The 18185-nt window shown below is 33.4% G+C and overlaps 3 protein-coding genes across 5 annotated transcripts in view; 1 reads left to right on the plus strand and 2 right to left on the minus strand.

Moving 5' to 3' along the window:
• Positions 1-5565, minus strand: part of LOC117101319 (protein unc-79 homolog) — a 38270-nt gene extending 32705 nt beyond the window's left edge. Inside the window, exons 1-6 of the mRNA XM_033241285.1 lie at positions 5471-5565; positions 2444-2576; positions 1393-1513; positions 1043-1209; positions 351-521; positions 103-192 (exon numbers count right to left, since the gene is read on the minus strand). Of these exons, the coding sequence (XP_033097176.1) occupies positions 103-192; positions 351-521; positions 1043-1209; positions 1393-1513; positions 2444-2465 (571 nt within the window). The 5' untranslated portion in view covers positions 2466-2576; positions 5471-5565. The remainder of the gene's footprint in view (positions 1-102; positions 193-350; positions 522-1042; positions 1210-1392; positions 1514-2443; positions 2577-5470) is intronic.
• A 111-nt stretch (positions 5566-5676) lies between these two features.
• LOC117101304 lies at positions 5677-7729 on the plus strand. 3 transcript variants are annotated; one of them, XM_033241268.1, is made up of 3 exons: positions 5677-5813; positions 6522-6752; positions 7091-7729. In XM_033241268.1, the coding sequence occupies exons 2-3, from the start codon at positions 6530-6532 to the stop codon at positions 7210-7212; spliced, it is 345 nt and encodes a 114-aa protein (XP_033097159.1). In that variant the 5' UTR covers positions 5677-5813; positions 6522-6529; the 3' UTR covers positions 7213-7729. The 3 variants fall into 3 exon arrangements, with proteins under 3 accessions (XP_033097159.1, XP_033097162.1, XP_033097161.1); XM_033241271.1 differs by having other exon boundaries at positions 5718-5741; XM_033241270.1 differs by lacking the exon at positions 5677-5813 and adding an exon at positions 5820-5843.
• A 4793-nt stretch (positions 7730-12522) lies between these two features.
• On the minus strand, positions 12523-17671 carry LOC117101305 (sphingosine-1-phosphate phosphatase 2-like; the record flags this gene model as incomplete). The annotated part of the gene is given in 2 exon segments (XM_033241272.1): positions 12523-14738; positions 17582-17671. Coding segments are annotated over 2 exon segments (657 nt in total), but the record flags the coding sequence as incomplete, so codon positions are not given.
• Positions 17672-18185: the final 514 nt, after the last annotated feature.

Below are 18185 nucleotides of genomic sequence, written 5' to 3' on the forward strand. Positions count from 1 at the left end.
GGTGGGATTAGAATAAACAGCCTAAACAAGTAAACAGGAAGGCCAAAACTAATCTTTATATATATACATACAATATATAAAATAATGACCACTAAAACTCACCAGGATGCTTACAATGTTCCAACACCAGCATGATAACAGTTACCATTGACATGTTAGCGTAGTTTTCCTCGCCAATATTCTGCACTTCAGCTGAAATCAAAAATTTTGTTTAAATAATTAAGGTAAAAGAAATTAATGATAATAGTAAAGATTAAGTAAAAAAGTAAAAACAAAATTGAATCACATTTAATAAGTAAAAGTTTAGATATAAATGAACTTTCATAAATAAAACTGTGAATGTTACGTACTCAAGGCTACTGGTATCAATTGGCTTGTTAGTAGGTTCACGGTCGTCTTTTGTAGGTCCTGCGGGAAGATCGCCAGCGTGGATGCTACGGTATGTGGAATAGTATCAACGGTTTCTGGATCCACAAACCACATGATGGTTCCAAATAGTGATATGATAGCATTTCCAAGCACTGGAGTACAAATGAATGAAAGTCATATTTAACAAAGCTATGGTTGTATAAGCTGTGGTGATAGAAACACTGGTTTAATCTCAAGTTCAAAAAAATATTAATGTAGAAAATAATTTTTGATATATAATAATGATAAAAATATAATAATATATAATAATAATAAAATAAAAATAATAAAAAATAGTAAAATAAGGAAACAGGTACATCAAAAATCACAGACTTTCATTGCATCTATAAAATAATAATATACACAAAAATAGCAAGAGGTATTAAAATTTGTGTGAGAATTATTTTAATATTTCAATATTAAATGAAAGGTAAAGAAAAGACTTGCTACTCTATGATATAATGAGATAGAGAATAAACATTATCAATATTAATGTAAACATGGCTATATGAACATAGATCTCTTGAGTACCAACATCTGATTTATGCATCATCCTGCATAATTACATTAGCATACCGGTAACCTCTTCTACAGATTCAATATGCTTTGCCTCAATATCATATACTGTACATACCATATTGGCCAAACTCTATCTTCTCCACGATATCTATAAGTCCAACTAATGTTTCGTAGAATTGGTTGTAGTCGAGGCTCGGATAATTAGAAAGTCTTGCGTTCACACGACGTCGTGGTGGTATATGCTTCACAGAGCTGCATTCTTCTGCCGCATTCTGTAAAATGCTGGAAAATAAAAAAATAAAAAATTACAATTTATAGTCAAGCACAAGAATATGTTTGTTTTTTTATTGCCACAATGTGAATTATGAACATGTCAACAAGAAAGGAATAGTTATTTATAAATGGGAATTAAAATAAAAGCAAATTTTATTTCAAAATATTTACACCCTTCTGAATGTAACTTACTTGCCAAGTGTATGGGAAAAATACTTAAGGGTATTAGCAATATCTGTTCCATTTGGTTTTGGCACTGCATTGTTGATGACACGGTTTTGATAATCAGTCAAGTTACGGATCTTGTTTGAGACTATCGAGAAACAAAGCATAAAAAAAAATGCATGGATTCATAAATTAATTGTTTTTAAAACTAAAAGTCTGGATTAACTAGACCAATGTCAGATGAAAAGGCCAGTATTGTGTGTAAACAAAATCTACAGTACACATTTAAATCTTGCATGGCCAAAATGTTTTAATTTGTACTAGAATGACTGTACAATAAATTTGAAAAATTATAAATTTACAGTTGTACAATTAAATTGCTATCTGCATGGTGAATAATACCCATTTTACTCAAGATCAGAGTAGACATCAAAGACACTGGATGCATTTCTATTGACATCAAAAGAAATGTCCGGGTTGATCTTGAGTTGCACCCATTTTACACCGGCAATGAACGCTGGTTAAAATACGGCTCTCAACTTTTGTTTCCATGGTGATCATGATTTCGGTCGAGTCGTTATGGAGCCGCAATTATTTTCAATACTGAAGCAATGTATCGGAAGAATTTTTAAATTATGCAAATTAAATCAGCAATTTTGTCTATACAGACATATCGAATTCGGTGTTGTTTACACTGGCAACTCTAGTGTTGTCCAATGCTGAATGCGTTCCGCATATCAAACCCCGGCCCGAGTCATATTTTGTTGCCATTTACACTATAACCAAAACTCACAAGTTTCTAGTTAGGGTATTGCAAATCCCGGGTTGTGTCCGGAGTTTTTCTTGCAGTGTAAAAAGGGTATTAGATTAAAGCTTTTATATTAGAGGCCTGAATGTACTGGAGTAAGCAATCTCATTGATACAGTAGCATAAATGAAAATTTAATGTTGTTTTCAAAGCATTATGGTTAAAAAATGCATGAGCATCGACTAACTGCTGTTCTACTAATCATCATTACTCCCCATGTTTCAATAGAGTTCTGTTTTTATAACTGAGGCACAATATCTACAATACTTACATTGTTCGGATTTTGTTGACATGACTGTTGTTTAATAGCACCAATGCAAATTTTAAAATCACTGTTGAAATATTTCATAGCAACATTCTCTTCTATATTGTTTGTATTTTAGCACCACAAAAATTGCCAAAATCTGTAAAGAAAGAAAAAATTATGTAATGTCCGGTACACAAAAAAGAAAACACCATGTATATCCTTCCGACATGGCGTAGTGCATTTAATTATAGCAAGAAGTTTAACGCCCGTATTCTTCAAACAAACTTTAGTCGAAATTCGAAATAGAACTTCATTTAGTGCTAGTTTCAACTTCAACCTCAATTTGTATTCACAAACAATGTAGTCGAAGTTTTAACTACGACTAAATCAAGTTCTAGTTTTAGTTCAACTGAAGATGACTGGCAAGCAACAACTATCAAACTAACCAATGAAAAGAGCTATTTTTAATAGCAGACGAAATTTTAGAGATGCGGATGAATATTAAGCTGCCGTCTGTGGTTCAAAAACGTATTTCCTCATAATTCATAATAGATCATCATTCACTTAAATAATTTTTGTATAATAATAACTATATTAGTTGTTAACATATCACGATAGAGAATTTGAACAGTCACTGAAAATTTGCTTTCTTTGGAGAACTGTTATAGTTGAGCCCGAGCGAGGGCGGCGCCATCTTTGTTGTTGTTATGGCGAAGCTACGTGACCGCAGCGCGAGAGGATTTCGTGCAAATCAGGAACTATCGCATGTGGCTGGAAGAAACATGTTAATTTCTCCTTTTAGAAGCTGAACTTGATGTCTCTTTTGTTTAACACGAGGATATATCAAGCTTAACTCGAACTGCGACTAAAGTTCGTTTTAAGAATACTGAGTTAAGGCTAAATTCAAGCCAGCTCCACCAATCAACACCTCGGAACAATTATACATAGCCAAAAGAAAATGGATGGACTGAAATTTTTATTACTGTTATTTCTTGTTGCTTTTTTGGGGTGGTACTAATCATGGCCCTTGGCTGGATTGGTGGGGAAGGGCCACTGGTCTTCCTTAGTCCATGTTTTTCGAAAAAGGCCGATAAATATCTCTTTAACTGAAAAAAAGAATGGGCTTGTAACATTTAAAATCAAATTTTGCATAAATGTATGAATAGTGTGTCCATCGTTTTCAGTCACTGTGTATATGAGACAAGGGAGCTTTCGATTGGCCCAACAATGTAACCCTAGAAGGGATTCACTAAATCGTGACTGTTCTGCAAAATGTAGATTTTGGGCAGATTGCGTCCTACAATCTGGACAACAATGAGAACTCAACAACATTCTTACATGCACAGAAACTTACAGGGCGCAGTCCGACACACGGAAGACTAAACATGGTTTAAGACAAATCACCTTTCGTCTTTGATAAAAGGACAAACCATGGTTTGTAAAAATGACAAACCAATCAGGGACGTACCGTGGGGGGGGGGTCGATGGGTGCGGTCGACCCCCCCCCCCTTTAAAATTTGTAAATAGGTGACCCCTTTTTATGCTGTAAATCCAACCTATTCTTGTTTATTATTGTTTTTGTTTTAAATATGAGCATTGACTATATAAACAAAAAGGCCTCTCTCTTATATATTTGTTCTTTTTAGATAAATATTTACTTTATTTTCAATATTATTTTTTTTTACTTCTATATATTAATAATGTACTAGTAACTGTTTGATTTTTGTGGTTTTTTTTCAACAGATTAAAACATGAGCGATCTTGGTAAAGTTCTTGAGAAAAGTAAGAAGGACCTTGCTGAACGACTCGAAAGTTTCAACAATTTAGATGTTGATGAATGCTTAGAATGTAGATTAGTAGGAGCTGGTGGAGCCATATTAACTGGTATATATATCTGTCTCTTATACACATCTAGATGTGTATAAGAGACAGGCTAGTCGAAGTTTGTTTTAAGAATACGAAATGAAGTAATTTTTAACTCGAACTGCGACTAAAGTTCGTTTTAAGAATACCGAGTTAAGGCTAAATTCAAGCCAGCTCCACCAATCAACACCTCGGAACAATTATACGCAGCCAAAAGAAAATGGATGGACTGAAATTTTTATTAATGTTACTTCTTGTTGCTTTTTTGGGGTGGTACTAATCCTGGCCCTTGGCTGGATTGGTGGGGAAGGGGGACGGTCTTCCTTAGTCCATGTTTCGAAAAAGGCCAATAAATATCTCTTTAACTGAAAAAAAGAATGGGCTTGTAACATTTAAAATCAAATTTTGCATAAATGTATGAATAGTGTGTCCATCGTTTTCAGTCACTGTGTCACTGTGTATATGAGACAAGGGAGCTTTCGATTTGCACAACAATGTAACCTTAGAGGGATTCACTCAATCGTGATTATTCTTCAAAATGTAGATTTTGGGCAGATTGCGTCCGACAATCTGGACAACAATGAGAACTCAACAACATTCTTACATGCACAGAAACTTACAGGGCACAGTCCGACACACGGAAGACTAAACATGGTTTAAGACAAACCACGTTTCTTCTTTGATAAAAGGACAAACCATGGTTTGTAAAAATGACAAACCATTGTTTGTAAAAGACAAACCATGGTTTGACTTTCATTAAAACTATATACCATACTAGCTAGGTCTAACAATTTAAAGAATTTATGAATGATGCATATATTTTCTGGACACAATAATGTTTTTAACTTGGTTAACATGAAAAAAGTTAAAACCTAAAATATTATTAAATATTTTGTCGTTCTACTTACCCTGAATTTTTCATGATTAAGCTAGGCCTATCCAGATTCTACATTCATCATTATAACGCCGAGGCTATTTTACAGAGCCTACATGTCATCGATCGTATATATCTGTTTTGATCCCCCATCAAGCAAGTATGACACACAACAACAACGATGATGATCATGTTCATCACCATCAATCAATTAATACAAAAGTAGGCCTACTCTTTTCTGAATTTAAACAGTTTTCAGATGCTAAATAATAACACATAATGTTGCAAAAGCGTTAAATATAGAAAATCAATACCTTAAATCACATTACCACAACATCCATCACCTACTTTTTTTTTATCATAACATCCTCATCCTCTTCTTTCGTATTTTAATTTATGTAAAATTTTCCTAGTGTGTTTGTTCGTCCCAAGAAACAATGAGCCAATAGAGGGCGTTTTTAAAAACAAACACATGCGCATGGCGGCCAGGTGGCAAAGTGGTGGGTGTGAAAGCAAAGTTCTCCTAGCTAGGCCTACTACTAGTCCTTTAGCCGCTCCCCTTCCTCAAGGAAAAAGTGCAGACGTGCAATGACTCCTTGGCTAGCCTAGTCGAGGCCTACTTATTTGGGATAGGGAGGAGTGCTGGCCTATGTCCAGGTTGCCTAGCTAGGCTAGGCCTAGAATATACTATAAGTAGTGTAGGCCTATGTCCTAGAGTACTGGTAGGGAGCTAGCTCTGGGCTAAAATGCCAGATAAACGTTAGGTAGGGCCTAGGCCCAGCTGATGAGGCCTATAGGCCCTAGTCCGAACAGGAATATATATCCCTCCCTCATGCAAAACGTTAGGCCTCTGTCCGCACATCGCAAAAGTATGGGCCAATTTCCATGCAAATTTTGCAGAAAATATTTAGGCGTTTTCTACTACTCTATAATATAATAATATCAAACTTTACTGTAGTAGTATGTGATAATGTTTATAAATGTTGATTTGACCTGAGGTCAGCATCAGTGAGTTCACGTGACCTGTTTGCCAGTCACTCAACTTGCTTGCATGGTTTTGGTGTGAATAAAAGACGTATATAAAGAGCACAGTAACAGTTTGTTTATTTATTGTCATTTATCAATATGAAGTTTAAAATTTGTAAATAGGTGACCCCTTTTTATGCTGTAAATCCAACCTATTCTTGTTTATTATTGTTTTTGTTTTAAATATGAGCATTGACTATATAAACAAAAAGGCCTCTCTCTTATATATTTGTTCTTTTTAGATAAATATTTACTTTATTTTCAATATTATTTTTTTTTACTTCTATATATTAATAATGTACTAGTAACTGTTTGATTTTTGTGGTTTTTTTTCAACAGATTAAAACATGAGCGATCTTGGTAAAGTTCTTGAGAAAAGTAAGAAGGACCTTGCTGAACGACTCGAAAGTTTCAACAATTTAGATGTTGATGAATGCTTAGAATGTAGATTAGTAGGAGCTGGTGGAGCCATATTAACTGGTATATATATAGCGTATGTTGGAAAGAAACGACACCAGACCGCTAAGTATCCTAGACTTAGTAGAGTGCCCTCTGTTGTTGCCACTGCATGTGAGTTTAATGTTTGAATGATACAAATGTAGAGTCTGGTGGTAGCTTAGTGGTAAAATGGCCTGTGGTTTATAATTTCATTTCACTTAAATTAACATTGATATGTTAACATGGCTACTGTAAAGCCCTTCATTTTCGCGGCCCTTTATTTTCGAGATTTTTCAATTTGAAATATTTCGTAGCTTTTTATTTTTGCGATTTTTCAATTTCCAGTCATTTTTTAACATGATTCAGAAACATACCATTATGTTTTTTAACCTATATTAAAAGAATATTTTAATGATCTCTCAAAAGTAAATATGATTTACCAAAAATGTTTTTCTCCATATTTTTTCCAGGTTTGTTTTCCATTGGGATCTGCCGTCTGATAAATTTCAATCCGTGGGAAAAGTTGAACATCGATCCATTGAAAATATTTGATTCCCCTGAATCAAAAAGTAGCGACAGTGGAGAGAGATAATACCAGATCAAATATATATGGAAAAAAAAAATTAAAAGTTTCATTTGTCACTATGTAGACTGACTGAGATTGGTGAGATGGTCTTTAGAGCCAGATTTCGGTTGTTAATGTGGATCGTTCTGCTATGCCCCTGCCGTTGGATATTGTTGCTAAAGGTGCGGCAAGACAACTGCGTGAGTGTTGGTAGAATGACCTGTTTTTTGATTGGTCAATTGTATAGTTTGTCTCTCCAGAACGTTCCATAAACAGAAATATTCATAAGCGTAGCAGTTGAGCAAACTTTTCAGCATGTAATAAAGGTAGATAGCATTTAAAAAAACTTTATAGCTCTGCTATTTATAACAATTTGCAGTGGACCATTGTTGTGTAGGCCTACTCTGCAAATAGTTTTATTGATGAATGTAATTTTGACTGCAACAGCTGGTAGTTCAGAGTTTCATACTATACTTGTGATGTACTTTGTTTCACAAATATTTACTTCTGCAGTATAATTTATGCATGTCTAAACACATGTTCTTATTCCTGTCTCTTATACACATCTAGATGTGTATAAGAGACAGGTTTTGGTGTGAATAAAAGACGTATATATAGAGCACAGTAACAGTTTGTTTATTTATTGTCATTTATCAATATGAAGTTTAAAATTTGTAAATAGGTGACCCCTTTTTATGCTGTTAATCCAACCTATTCTTGTTTATTATTGTTTTTGTTTTAAATATGAGCATTGACTATATAAACAAAAAGGCCTCTCTCTTATATATTTGTTCTTTTTAGATCAAAGCTACTGTTGAACCTCGCTTTTTATTCATTTATATCCGCTCTGGTCTACCATTGAGCACTCTGCTTGTAATAATTGCGATAGTTTACTTCAGTTATATATATATATATATATATATATATATGATATAATGATGTGTAGTCATGTTTTATATTTGACTTATACAGTATATGTATATATATATATATATATATTTTATTTATGTATGTATATATATGATATGCGGGAGTGGTTGGCACAGCAGTGATGTTTTGGTCTTGAGGTCGAGGGTTCGAACCTTCGCTGTGCATTTTGCTTGTGTTCTTGGACAAGGCACTTTGCCTGCGTTTGTCTCTCTCCACCCAGAAGTATAAATGGGTACCTGGTTGAAATATACTGGGGAGGTTAAAAAGGCAGTGTGAAATGGAACTGACCACCCTACAACACAATGTCAAGGCTTATTACGCTGGGCAAACACATTATTCCCCCTATATTCAGTAATGAATACAGGACTACCTTTGCCTTATACCATATAAAACAGATGCATCTGACTGTTGTATTATTATACGAAACTCCTTGTTACGTTCTGGATCAGTAATTCAACCTTGCAAATTTCAACTCTTCTAGCCGACCTTGGAGCCAGTTTTATTATTGTTTGATACAATTTGGTCTACCATGGAGGAAATATATTAATATATTTCCTCCATGCATGGAGGTACCTCTCTGGTCTACCATGGAGGAATTTAATATTTCCTCCTTGTGTCTACCAATGAGAAGCCTGATAAAATTAAGGGTACAACTGCTTTTACATACAGGTCAGATTAGATAAGTACAGTATATCAGCAAAAACTGGGTCAAAGTTCAAGTAGAAAATATGTAATATAGTTACAATTGAAATTGTATTGAAGATTTTACCAAAGATATACTGAATAACTTTGTTTACTACATTTCAAATGAAAATTCATTCTGTGTGAGGTAGAGAGGAGATATGTGTGTGTTTAAGGAGATGTATAATATTAATAGGGGATATTAGCTGAGTGATCAGTGCTTGGGATACGAAGAAAGTACAGCATATATGTATTTAATTTCTATGTCTATTTCATGAATACTTATCCGGATGAACCAATATAAGCCAAGTTTCCGTTGGAACTTGCACTTGCAAAAAAAAAAAAAAAATGGAATCGTCTAACCCAGGCATATGTGTATTTAATTTCCATATTTGGTTCAATTATTTAGCAGGAAGTTGACTTAAGAACATACAGCCTATGATGATGATGACTCAGTACATACCTGTAAGTCCCAGATTCAACGGATCTTGAATGAAATGAGGAAACACTAGTGGGCATGGCTGCAGTTTAGAACTATTTTAGATTGATATCCCAAGAAATGGCAAATTCATTTTCACACACCCCTTCTCATTCAGCCACTATTTCCAGTGTTATCTTTGGAAATTTCCATAATTGATTGATAAGAAAGCATGATTATAAACTCAAGGTCACTCCTTTGGAAGGTCGCTGGTATAACTGTACAGCCACTTTCAAATACAACATTGCAGCAATAATGCCGGTACCATTACCGGCATAATTTCAAAATTTAGTGCCCTCCTACGGGATCCGCGCCTGATATCATATCAAATACTGCCGTATTCTGATGCTCATGCTGTTACTATCCCATTTACCAGCAAACCCTTTAAAAGGGCATTTTGGCGGGTTAGTGAACCAGTTTTTGCCAGAATCTTATCTCAATAATCCAATTAAAAATCAAAGAAGAATATCTCTACTTAAGAATCATTATCACAGCAGGCATTGCTGTTTCTCAATAAATTACCAGTATAGTATTTAAAAACCAGGCTGAAAAATTTTAAAAACCTGTTCAAAAATATTTGGCATTTTTATTACCTTAGCTATAATTTCAGATAAAAATCATAATAGATATGCTTTTTAATTTTAAAAATCAATGGCTTATGTTAGAAGTTACAACATGGTTTTTGATTTAATTGTGCTAGTCTTATGAACTATCCACAACTAATGAGCTTCACTGTTAATCTTGTTTACAAAATTCCCTGAAGCAGTAATTAATAGAGATAAGAGATCAGCAAAACCTGGTTCAAATATTGAAAAATTGGTAAATGTTGAAGTTCCCTCATGTTTTTGTGTGAAAGGGTCAAAATTTGAATACTAATGCACCAAAAACTTTACCCCTGTTTGGTTATATGCTACAGTGCACATACCACAATTGAATGTGGCAGTCTAGAGATGACCTTTAATGGCAGAACTAGTCAGTGTGGGTGCTAGGTGTTGGTTTAATGTAAGTTGGCACCCCTCCCCCCTTAAATGTGGCAGTCTAAAGATCACCCTTTCTGACAGAACTAATCAGTATGAGTGCTACAGCAGGTGTTTGTTTAATGTAAGCTGGCATATCGCCACATCAACCCTTCAATAACAATTACGAAGAAAATCACAGAACAAGGAAGTTTTCAATTAAAATACCTCAAGCTTTTACTCCGTGTTGGTACATACATTTATGGATACACAATGGGCCTACATTAATAATTGTTCAATGATACATCACTGTTTTTCTTTCATTGTTTTATCATCTGAAAACACACAGTATATATGAATATGGTTCAACCAGTTGTATTAATTCAACAAATTATATTCAGTAGTATTTTACTTAAATTCAACAAGTTTACACCAAAAAGCTTCAAAAAAATTGGTCAAGTCAAGACAATACAGTAATTCTTGCAGCTTTTATTTATATTTAAGTATGAACACTGAAAACATCGGAAATAAAAAAAGGGGGAAAATTAAGGGAAAAAATCGAATGTAAACATTTAAAATATAATTGTAGTATATGGTCCATTAACACATTGAGGAAAGGAGTTCTCCAACCCTTATTTTTGTATTACAGTAGTACTGCACCCATTCCAGGAGTGAAGTTAGGGAGGGGGATATATCCCCCAGGTTTTGCCACTGCCATCATTATTTTTTAACAGAAATGGCATGCAGATACTAAATGTTACAATATTTTTCATAACAAATATTTAACATAAATCATTGAATACTAATTTATGACTGTATAATTATGTTACATCTAGACCTATATTAAATTGGTTTTCCCTCGTTAAACAAATTCTGGATTTTCTGCACTCCAACCCTAATTTTAAGGGCAAGCATATTTGAGTTATAGCTGGTAAAACATACACTTTTAAAATTTAACCTGCTGGTCAAATACAGCAGAACTTAACATTAAATTAAAATAAAATTATTGTTTCATAATTTTTAACAATGATCTTGATCTTATTATAGCTTTACTCAATGATGGTGTTAGGATTTTGACAAATTTCTGGTGCATTTCAAGCTGTTCAGAGGTTTAGCATGTATTATCCCTAATTCAAAAAAAAATCTTTTGTGATCCAAGTAGTGGCCATATTTGTTTTTGTATCAGGAAGTTGACTTATGCAAACAATAAAATGTATGTTTTATCACTGGTTTAAAATGACGTTATGTTTATTATAGCCTGGGCCTATAATGATAAGGCATAGTCATAATTCTTTATTGTCCATTCATATTATATAAACAGAAATGTAATTTGAACTGGCATACTGTACAGTTATAAACAACATCTATAAATTTAACAAATTTACCAATTTGAAATATGATGATGATGATCAAATGATGGCACCAGAATTTGCAAGAAAAACTGGGCAATTTTTGGGCCATTTTAAGGTCAGACCCCAGGGGAAAAAATGTTTTTGATATGTTGTAGAACTGATTTTCTAAGACAGAAAGAAGTTGTTCAGACAAAAAACTTGAGAACGGTGAATGAGGTACAGATTTTTGAATATTTAAAAGACTGGGGGGGGGGGGGGAAGGGGAAAGGAGGGAATTCTTTATTGTCCATTCATATTATATAAACAGAAATGTAATTTGAACTGGCATACTGTACAGTTATAAACAACATCTATAAATTTAACAAATTTACCAATTTGAAATATGATGATGATGATCAAATGATGGCACCAGAATTTGCAAGAAAAACTGGGCAATTTTTGGGCCATTTTAAGGTCAGACCCCAGGGGAAAAAATGTTTTTGATATGTTGTAGAACTGATTTTCTAAGACAGAAAGAAGTTGTTCAGACAAAAAACTTGAGAACGGTGAATGAGGTACAGATTTTTGAATATTTAAAAGACTGGGGGGGGGGAGGGGAAAATAGGTGTAACCTTTTTTCCTCAGTTTTTAAATATTCAAAAAGCTGTATCTCATTCACTGTTCCACAGTTTTTCGTCAAATTTGCCTTTTCTGTCTTGCAGTATATAAATAGTTCTACAACATATCAACATTTTTTTTTCTCCGGAGTCTGAGAAGGTTTAGCACGTTTTATGCCCAATTAGAAGAAAAATTCTTTCTTGGTCAACATTGTGGCCAATGGGGACTTGGGCCTCTAGTCCATTCTCACTAGCACCACCACTGAGTCTAATGCTCAGATTGAGTAGCGGTTGAGATAATATACAAAATAATTATATTTCAACACTATATAATACTTCAAATAATGCCACAAATAATGCCACAACAAACTTGTCCACCAGTTATTGCTTTTTAAAATAGCTTTGAGAAGATTTAAAGAAAGATGTGTTTACATACTGTAGCTATTGAAATTGGTCCTTTTAAATAGAACTGAAGTCTTATATTTTTACTCATAATAAAATATATTAAATTATACATAACATTATATAACTTAATACGTACACTGAATGGTAGTCATGGTATTGAGTAATTACAACACATAAAATTTAATATCAATTGATACAATTCATTCCATACCTAATTACAGGTAGTTAGAATAATAACATTAATTGCCCCATTATAATGTATTTTTCTGTCCAGTAGACAAACCACACTAAAGTGTAACTTGAATCACATTAACATAGTAATGCATATCATGTTCTTGAGGCTATTATCAGATCTAGAATTATCAAGAGTGCATTACTGTACATTCGGTGTTTGAACCAACCAATAAATTGAGACTAGATAACATTAGCATTGTAAATTACATACGAGTCAACACTTTAGATAAACATGAATTACATTGTACCGTACAGTATGTTTGTAGAGTTCTAATATCATACAGTTTTTATTGTTGTTTTTTAAATGGTAATGGATAAATTAACTTGAGAGATATTTGACCTGGGGCACACTTAGAGGAGAATAAACCCCTTTGTTTAGAGAGTGCGTACCGTATACCTTGATACTGTATTTCAGTGATCAACCTTTTACACATTTTAGGTACGACACAATAAACAGACGATTCTAGCCACAAATAATGTGATGACATCCTAAAAAACATGAATGCTGGTTAACGAAAAAAAGAATACTTAAGTAATATTACAGGTCGTCTCCTCCAATTAAAAACCCTCCAATTAAAGACTACTTTTCTGTGGTCCCAAATTAACAAATGTCTTTATTATTCTAATTAATGGGAGCTCTGGTCCCAAATGTGGTCTTTAATTGGAGGGAAGACCTGTATGTATTTAGTGGATCTACTGTACAGCACTGTAATAACTATAAAAAAAAAGACACTGGAAACCTACCCTGGACCCAGCCCAGAGTCGATCAACTCCACTATCTGCAGAATTCATTCCCCTTTCTGAGACATAAAGACAAATATGCCCTCAGAATTCTTTATAAACATGTATATAGTCCTTTCTGAGCTGAAATAATACTGTTCGTATCTCCATATCCTTGGTATTCTCAGGGATTTATAACAACTCCCTGGTATTCTGTAGCCTACCACACATATTTAGTTCATCAAACTCTGACAATTTGTCAATTTTTAACTGTATTTACAGGCTTCTCAGACTAGCATTTGTACACAAATTTAAAGTAGAACCCCTATAAAGGTGACACCTTCGGGACCAATTAAATGTCCGTTTATAGGGGTATCCCTTGAATGGGCGTTAGCTGTAATGTCCCCTTAATAGTGGTTTGCTCTTAATAGGTGTTTGCCAAAGGAAGAGGTTCTACTTTATCTTTCTTTAGAATAAATTATTTCAAACATTTTAAAGATTATCTACAGTATTACAAATTAAAAGGTCATATACTGTATGAATGTCATTGATTGCTTTACTTGAACGCTTAAGTCCGTACATCGAACAGTGTTCGAATGCTTACAAATCCGTGTATGGAATAGAACTTGAATGCTTACAAGTCCATATATGGACCAGATGGGTCGAGACCCAAATACTGAAAGATCAGAGGTGTGATAGATACACAAGCAACTGTCATTGTGAAGTAAGCTCCAAACCGGTGCGGTAACTCTATAAGTGGTAACCTCTTTGTGCTCTTATTTAACGGTACACCCAACACGCGAGCCATTCCGTTGCGTATACAATACGTCAAAATTATATCCAAAACCAAAAGAAGCGGTATACCAGCAACCATCCGAAGTACAATTACCAAAACGACATAAAGACTTGGTAGAGCGAGTACATACGGTAATGATCCGGTGTATGGTATAAGCATACCGGTTAAACTGTTGATCCAAGACCCAATTGCTATTCCGCCTGCGATACTTGTTATATTCAATGTGTCTGCGTGTGTTTCGCGCCATTGCTTTGATCTCGGGAAAAAGAGAGTGGTTAAAAGAACGAATAGAAGTACAAAGAATGGTGCCCATTGATTATGCAATACAAAGCTGTCAATCAAATCAAGGAAAGGAAGCATGACTGTCATCAATAAAGTTGCAGCTGTGATGCCGACAATTACATCCTAAGTAGAAAGAAAAAAAGATTTGACTTCATTGTCATCAATAATGTGCATCTGTTATACCAACAATGACATCCTGATTAGAAATTTTTGTCTATACACACAAATATACATTTAAGAACAAGTAAAAATAGAGTAACAGAATCTGATCTACTGTACACCTGGCTAAAGTCAAGTATTCAACTTATGCAACTGGTTCCATGGAAATTGTTGTCATGGCAATATCTAATTAAGCAATGTCAGGTTTTCTAAAGCATAATGTTTAATAACATTAATGCACTGTAATAATGCTATATTTACTGTACATTAAATGTATTTGGTGTATTGTATACTGTATATTAAACATTTGTTCATGCCAAAAATAATAAAACTCAAATCTTTCCACAATTAACCATAAAACTGGATATTAAAGATGTACCGGTATAGTTCCATGAAATATAGCCGCTGGTTACTGTTTTTTTTTTTTTTTATTTTTTTATGATTTTAATCATTATTCACAATTAAAATTAGGGTTTGCATTTTTAAAATTTTACATTTCTATGCTCAAGTTAATATTTTGTTGGTGAGAAAGTTTAGTTTTAAAATCATTTTTGCATGATTTTTTTTCAAGGGACAATACAACTTTATACAGATGATCAAATCTTTACAATTTCAATCAACAATCAGGTTTCAACTCAACTTGGTCTCTGAAAAGTTTGTCTCTCTCCTGAGTTATTAAAACTAGTTCTTGTAATCTCGAAAGCTCAGATGAGGGCAGTATAATAGAGGTAGTAGAATATATTGGCCCTAATGGCGCCCATACAAAAAAGATCTATTAATCAATCAGGCAAGTGTTTCTAGAGCTCCTCATCAGAACTAAAAAAAAAAAATGACCAAAAAAAAAAATACTCGAACAAAAAGACAATGTACAATAGATTCTATTTTATTGTGGTGGCCTGAAAATAATTTGGGTGTTCATGTGTGATGAGCTTACAAAGCATAATGAATGCATGTCTAGCCTAGAACAACTAACTGAATCTGTGCAAAGAAAACAACTTTGTAATTTATATGCTTGACTTTTATTGGTCACCCTCCAGTCGGATGTCCACAGTAGAGCTTTTTTGAAATGCATGGTTAGGGCGGTATTGTATTTTTTTTGTTGTTATGGAGTCGTTTTACCATTCAGGTTTTTTTTTTTCGACTTTGCAGAAAAAAACCCCACATATACTTTAGTAGGTTGTTGCTGACACCTTGAAATACTATCAGAATATATCCATGAAAGAAAATTGATCAACAAGAATCCGGGGGTGGAAACCTTGTTAACCATGAATTTTGAGTTCAAGAAGGTTGGGAAGTCTATTTACATGGAAATTTCTGACACCACACAGTATAATATAAAAAAAATATTATTTTCAAATGTAAAGGCCATTGCTAAGGTGTGAGTTACTTGTGGGTTTATTGTGATGTCCCACTCAGGTCAATCAAAGTTCACTCCACCTTTGTAGTCATTTTTCACCATGGAGGAATAATGTTTTTCACACAGTTGGTTAAATTTGCATACAATACAAGTGAAACTAAATAATATGACCTTAAACAATTATGTTTAAATGAGCGGTTACTTTTAAACAATTGTTCAAGTAACCTGACATGCATAGGAAATAAGCATGGTTATGTAATCTTACACAAACATTAATTTTTGGGAGTACTTTCTGAAAATGTTTTTTATTTTTACTGGAAAATTTTTATTGAATTTGAAACATAAATAATATTAATTTAATTTTTTCAATATACGTACTCAATCATTTCATTCTTAATAAAAATATTGTTTATGGCGAAAAAATGTGATATGAAATATCTTTACAATAACAACAGGTAATCAATTTATTTTCAGTTAAATTTATATAATTTTAAAAATGAATATTAAAATTATAATATACGTACTTAATCATTTCATTCTTAATAAAAATTGAAAATTGTTATTGAATTTGAAGCATAAATAATATTAATTTAATTTTTTCAATATACGTACTTAATCATTTCATTCTTAATAAAAATATTGTTTATGGCAAAAAAATGTGATATGAAATGTCTTTACAATAACAACAGGTAATCAATTTATTTTCAGTTAAATTTATATAATTTTAAAAATGAATATGAAAATTATAATTTTTTAAACTACAGTATGGCAAAATTAATTTTAAAAATTGAATAAAATTAATATGTGATGTTGTTTATATAGGCTAGATAGCTGCCAATCTAATGGTATCCTTACAATCTTTCATAAACTTTATTTACCATTCTTTGTAAAGAAAATTATTAATAATGTTGGCTCTACTATCAGTCCAATCATGATGTAACTATGAGTATCATATCAAGCAAAGCGGACTTGACTTGAATGATTTCACAAAAAAATGAGGGTACTACCTACCAGCATAGAAAAAAAGATGATAAACTAATACATTTATACACCTACTGTACAATATCTTGTCTTTAAAGATGTATTATCTGCCAAATAATTAGAAATTTAAAGGGATGAGTTCTAATACAGCTCTACTTGATCAATATTGAAGGATTTGAACCCAGCACCCTGGGACTGGAAGGCAAGCATCTTAACCACAAGCTACAGCTCCATTCAATCAACACTGCAGGATTTGAATCCAGGGAATGGAAAACAATCTGTACAATCAGTGGGTTAATGATAGATCAACCATCCTAACATCAAAACAACTCATGGTTGCTACTCTTTCCTATCTAATCATTGACAACTGACTAGTATACCATGCTGAGCACACTATGACTTTACACCAAACTACAAAAAATGTTTGTGTCCCAACTGATTAACATAAAATTTCAGTAATTGTTCTTACGAGTAAGCTGTGCATCCCCAAGTACATCCTGCTCATCACAACGATACTTGTCCAGACGACAGCAATGCCTAATCCCAGCAGGAATGGGTACTGCAATTAAAAAAATATCAAATGCTATAAATAAAAGAATAATAAAAGAAATTACGTAACAATTAGTTTTTGGTAGATCAGTGAAATGAAAAAAAAAAAAATGATTAAATAAGAAATGAGTCTTAAAATCTGAGGAAAAAATGTCAAAAAGTAAGTTATATTGTAACCAGGGCCGGATCCAGGATATTTAAAATGGGGGGGGGGGGGGCGCAACATTTTCAGAATAGATAAGTGAGTAGCGTTTATTTCAATACATTGGTATGCATAAAAATTTTTAATTTAGTGGAAAATCGTGCCCTTACTGGATCCACGCCAAATCCCATATGTTTATCTCTGATTTACAGTCGGGGAGTCCATCAGAGGACCCCTTGTCGGAGAAGACTTTCCCAGCTTGTACAGTACAGGTACTTTCTTGACAATTGCTCCAACCATGAACCTTTTTTTAGGACTTTGGACCGCTCTCCAAAACTTTGGACCCCTTATCTGAGTGAGATCAATCAAAAGCTTAATTTAT

The sequence above is a fragment of the Anneissia japonica genome, unplaced genomic scaffold (genome assembly GCF_011630105.1).
Source record: "Anneissia japonica isolate Jap-2015-1 unplaced genomic scaffold, ASM1163010v1 scaffold3709_len703521_cov189, whole genome shotgun sequence".
In the NCBI taxonomy this organism is placed as follows: domain Eukaryota; kingdom Metazoa; phylum Echinodermata; class Crinoidea; order Comatulida; family Comatulidae; genus Anneissia; species Anneissia japonica.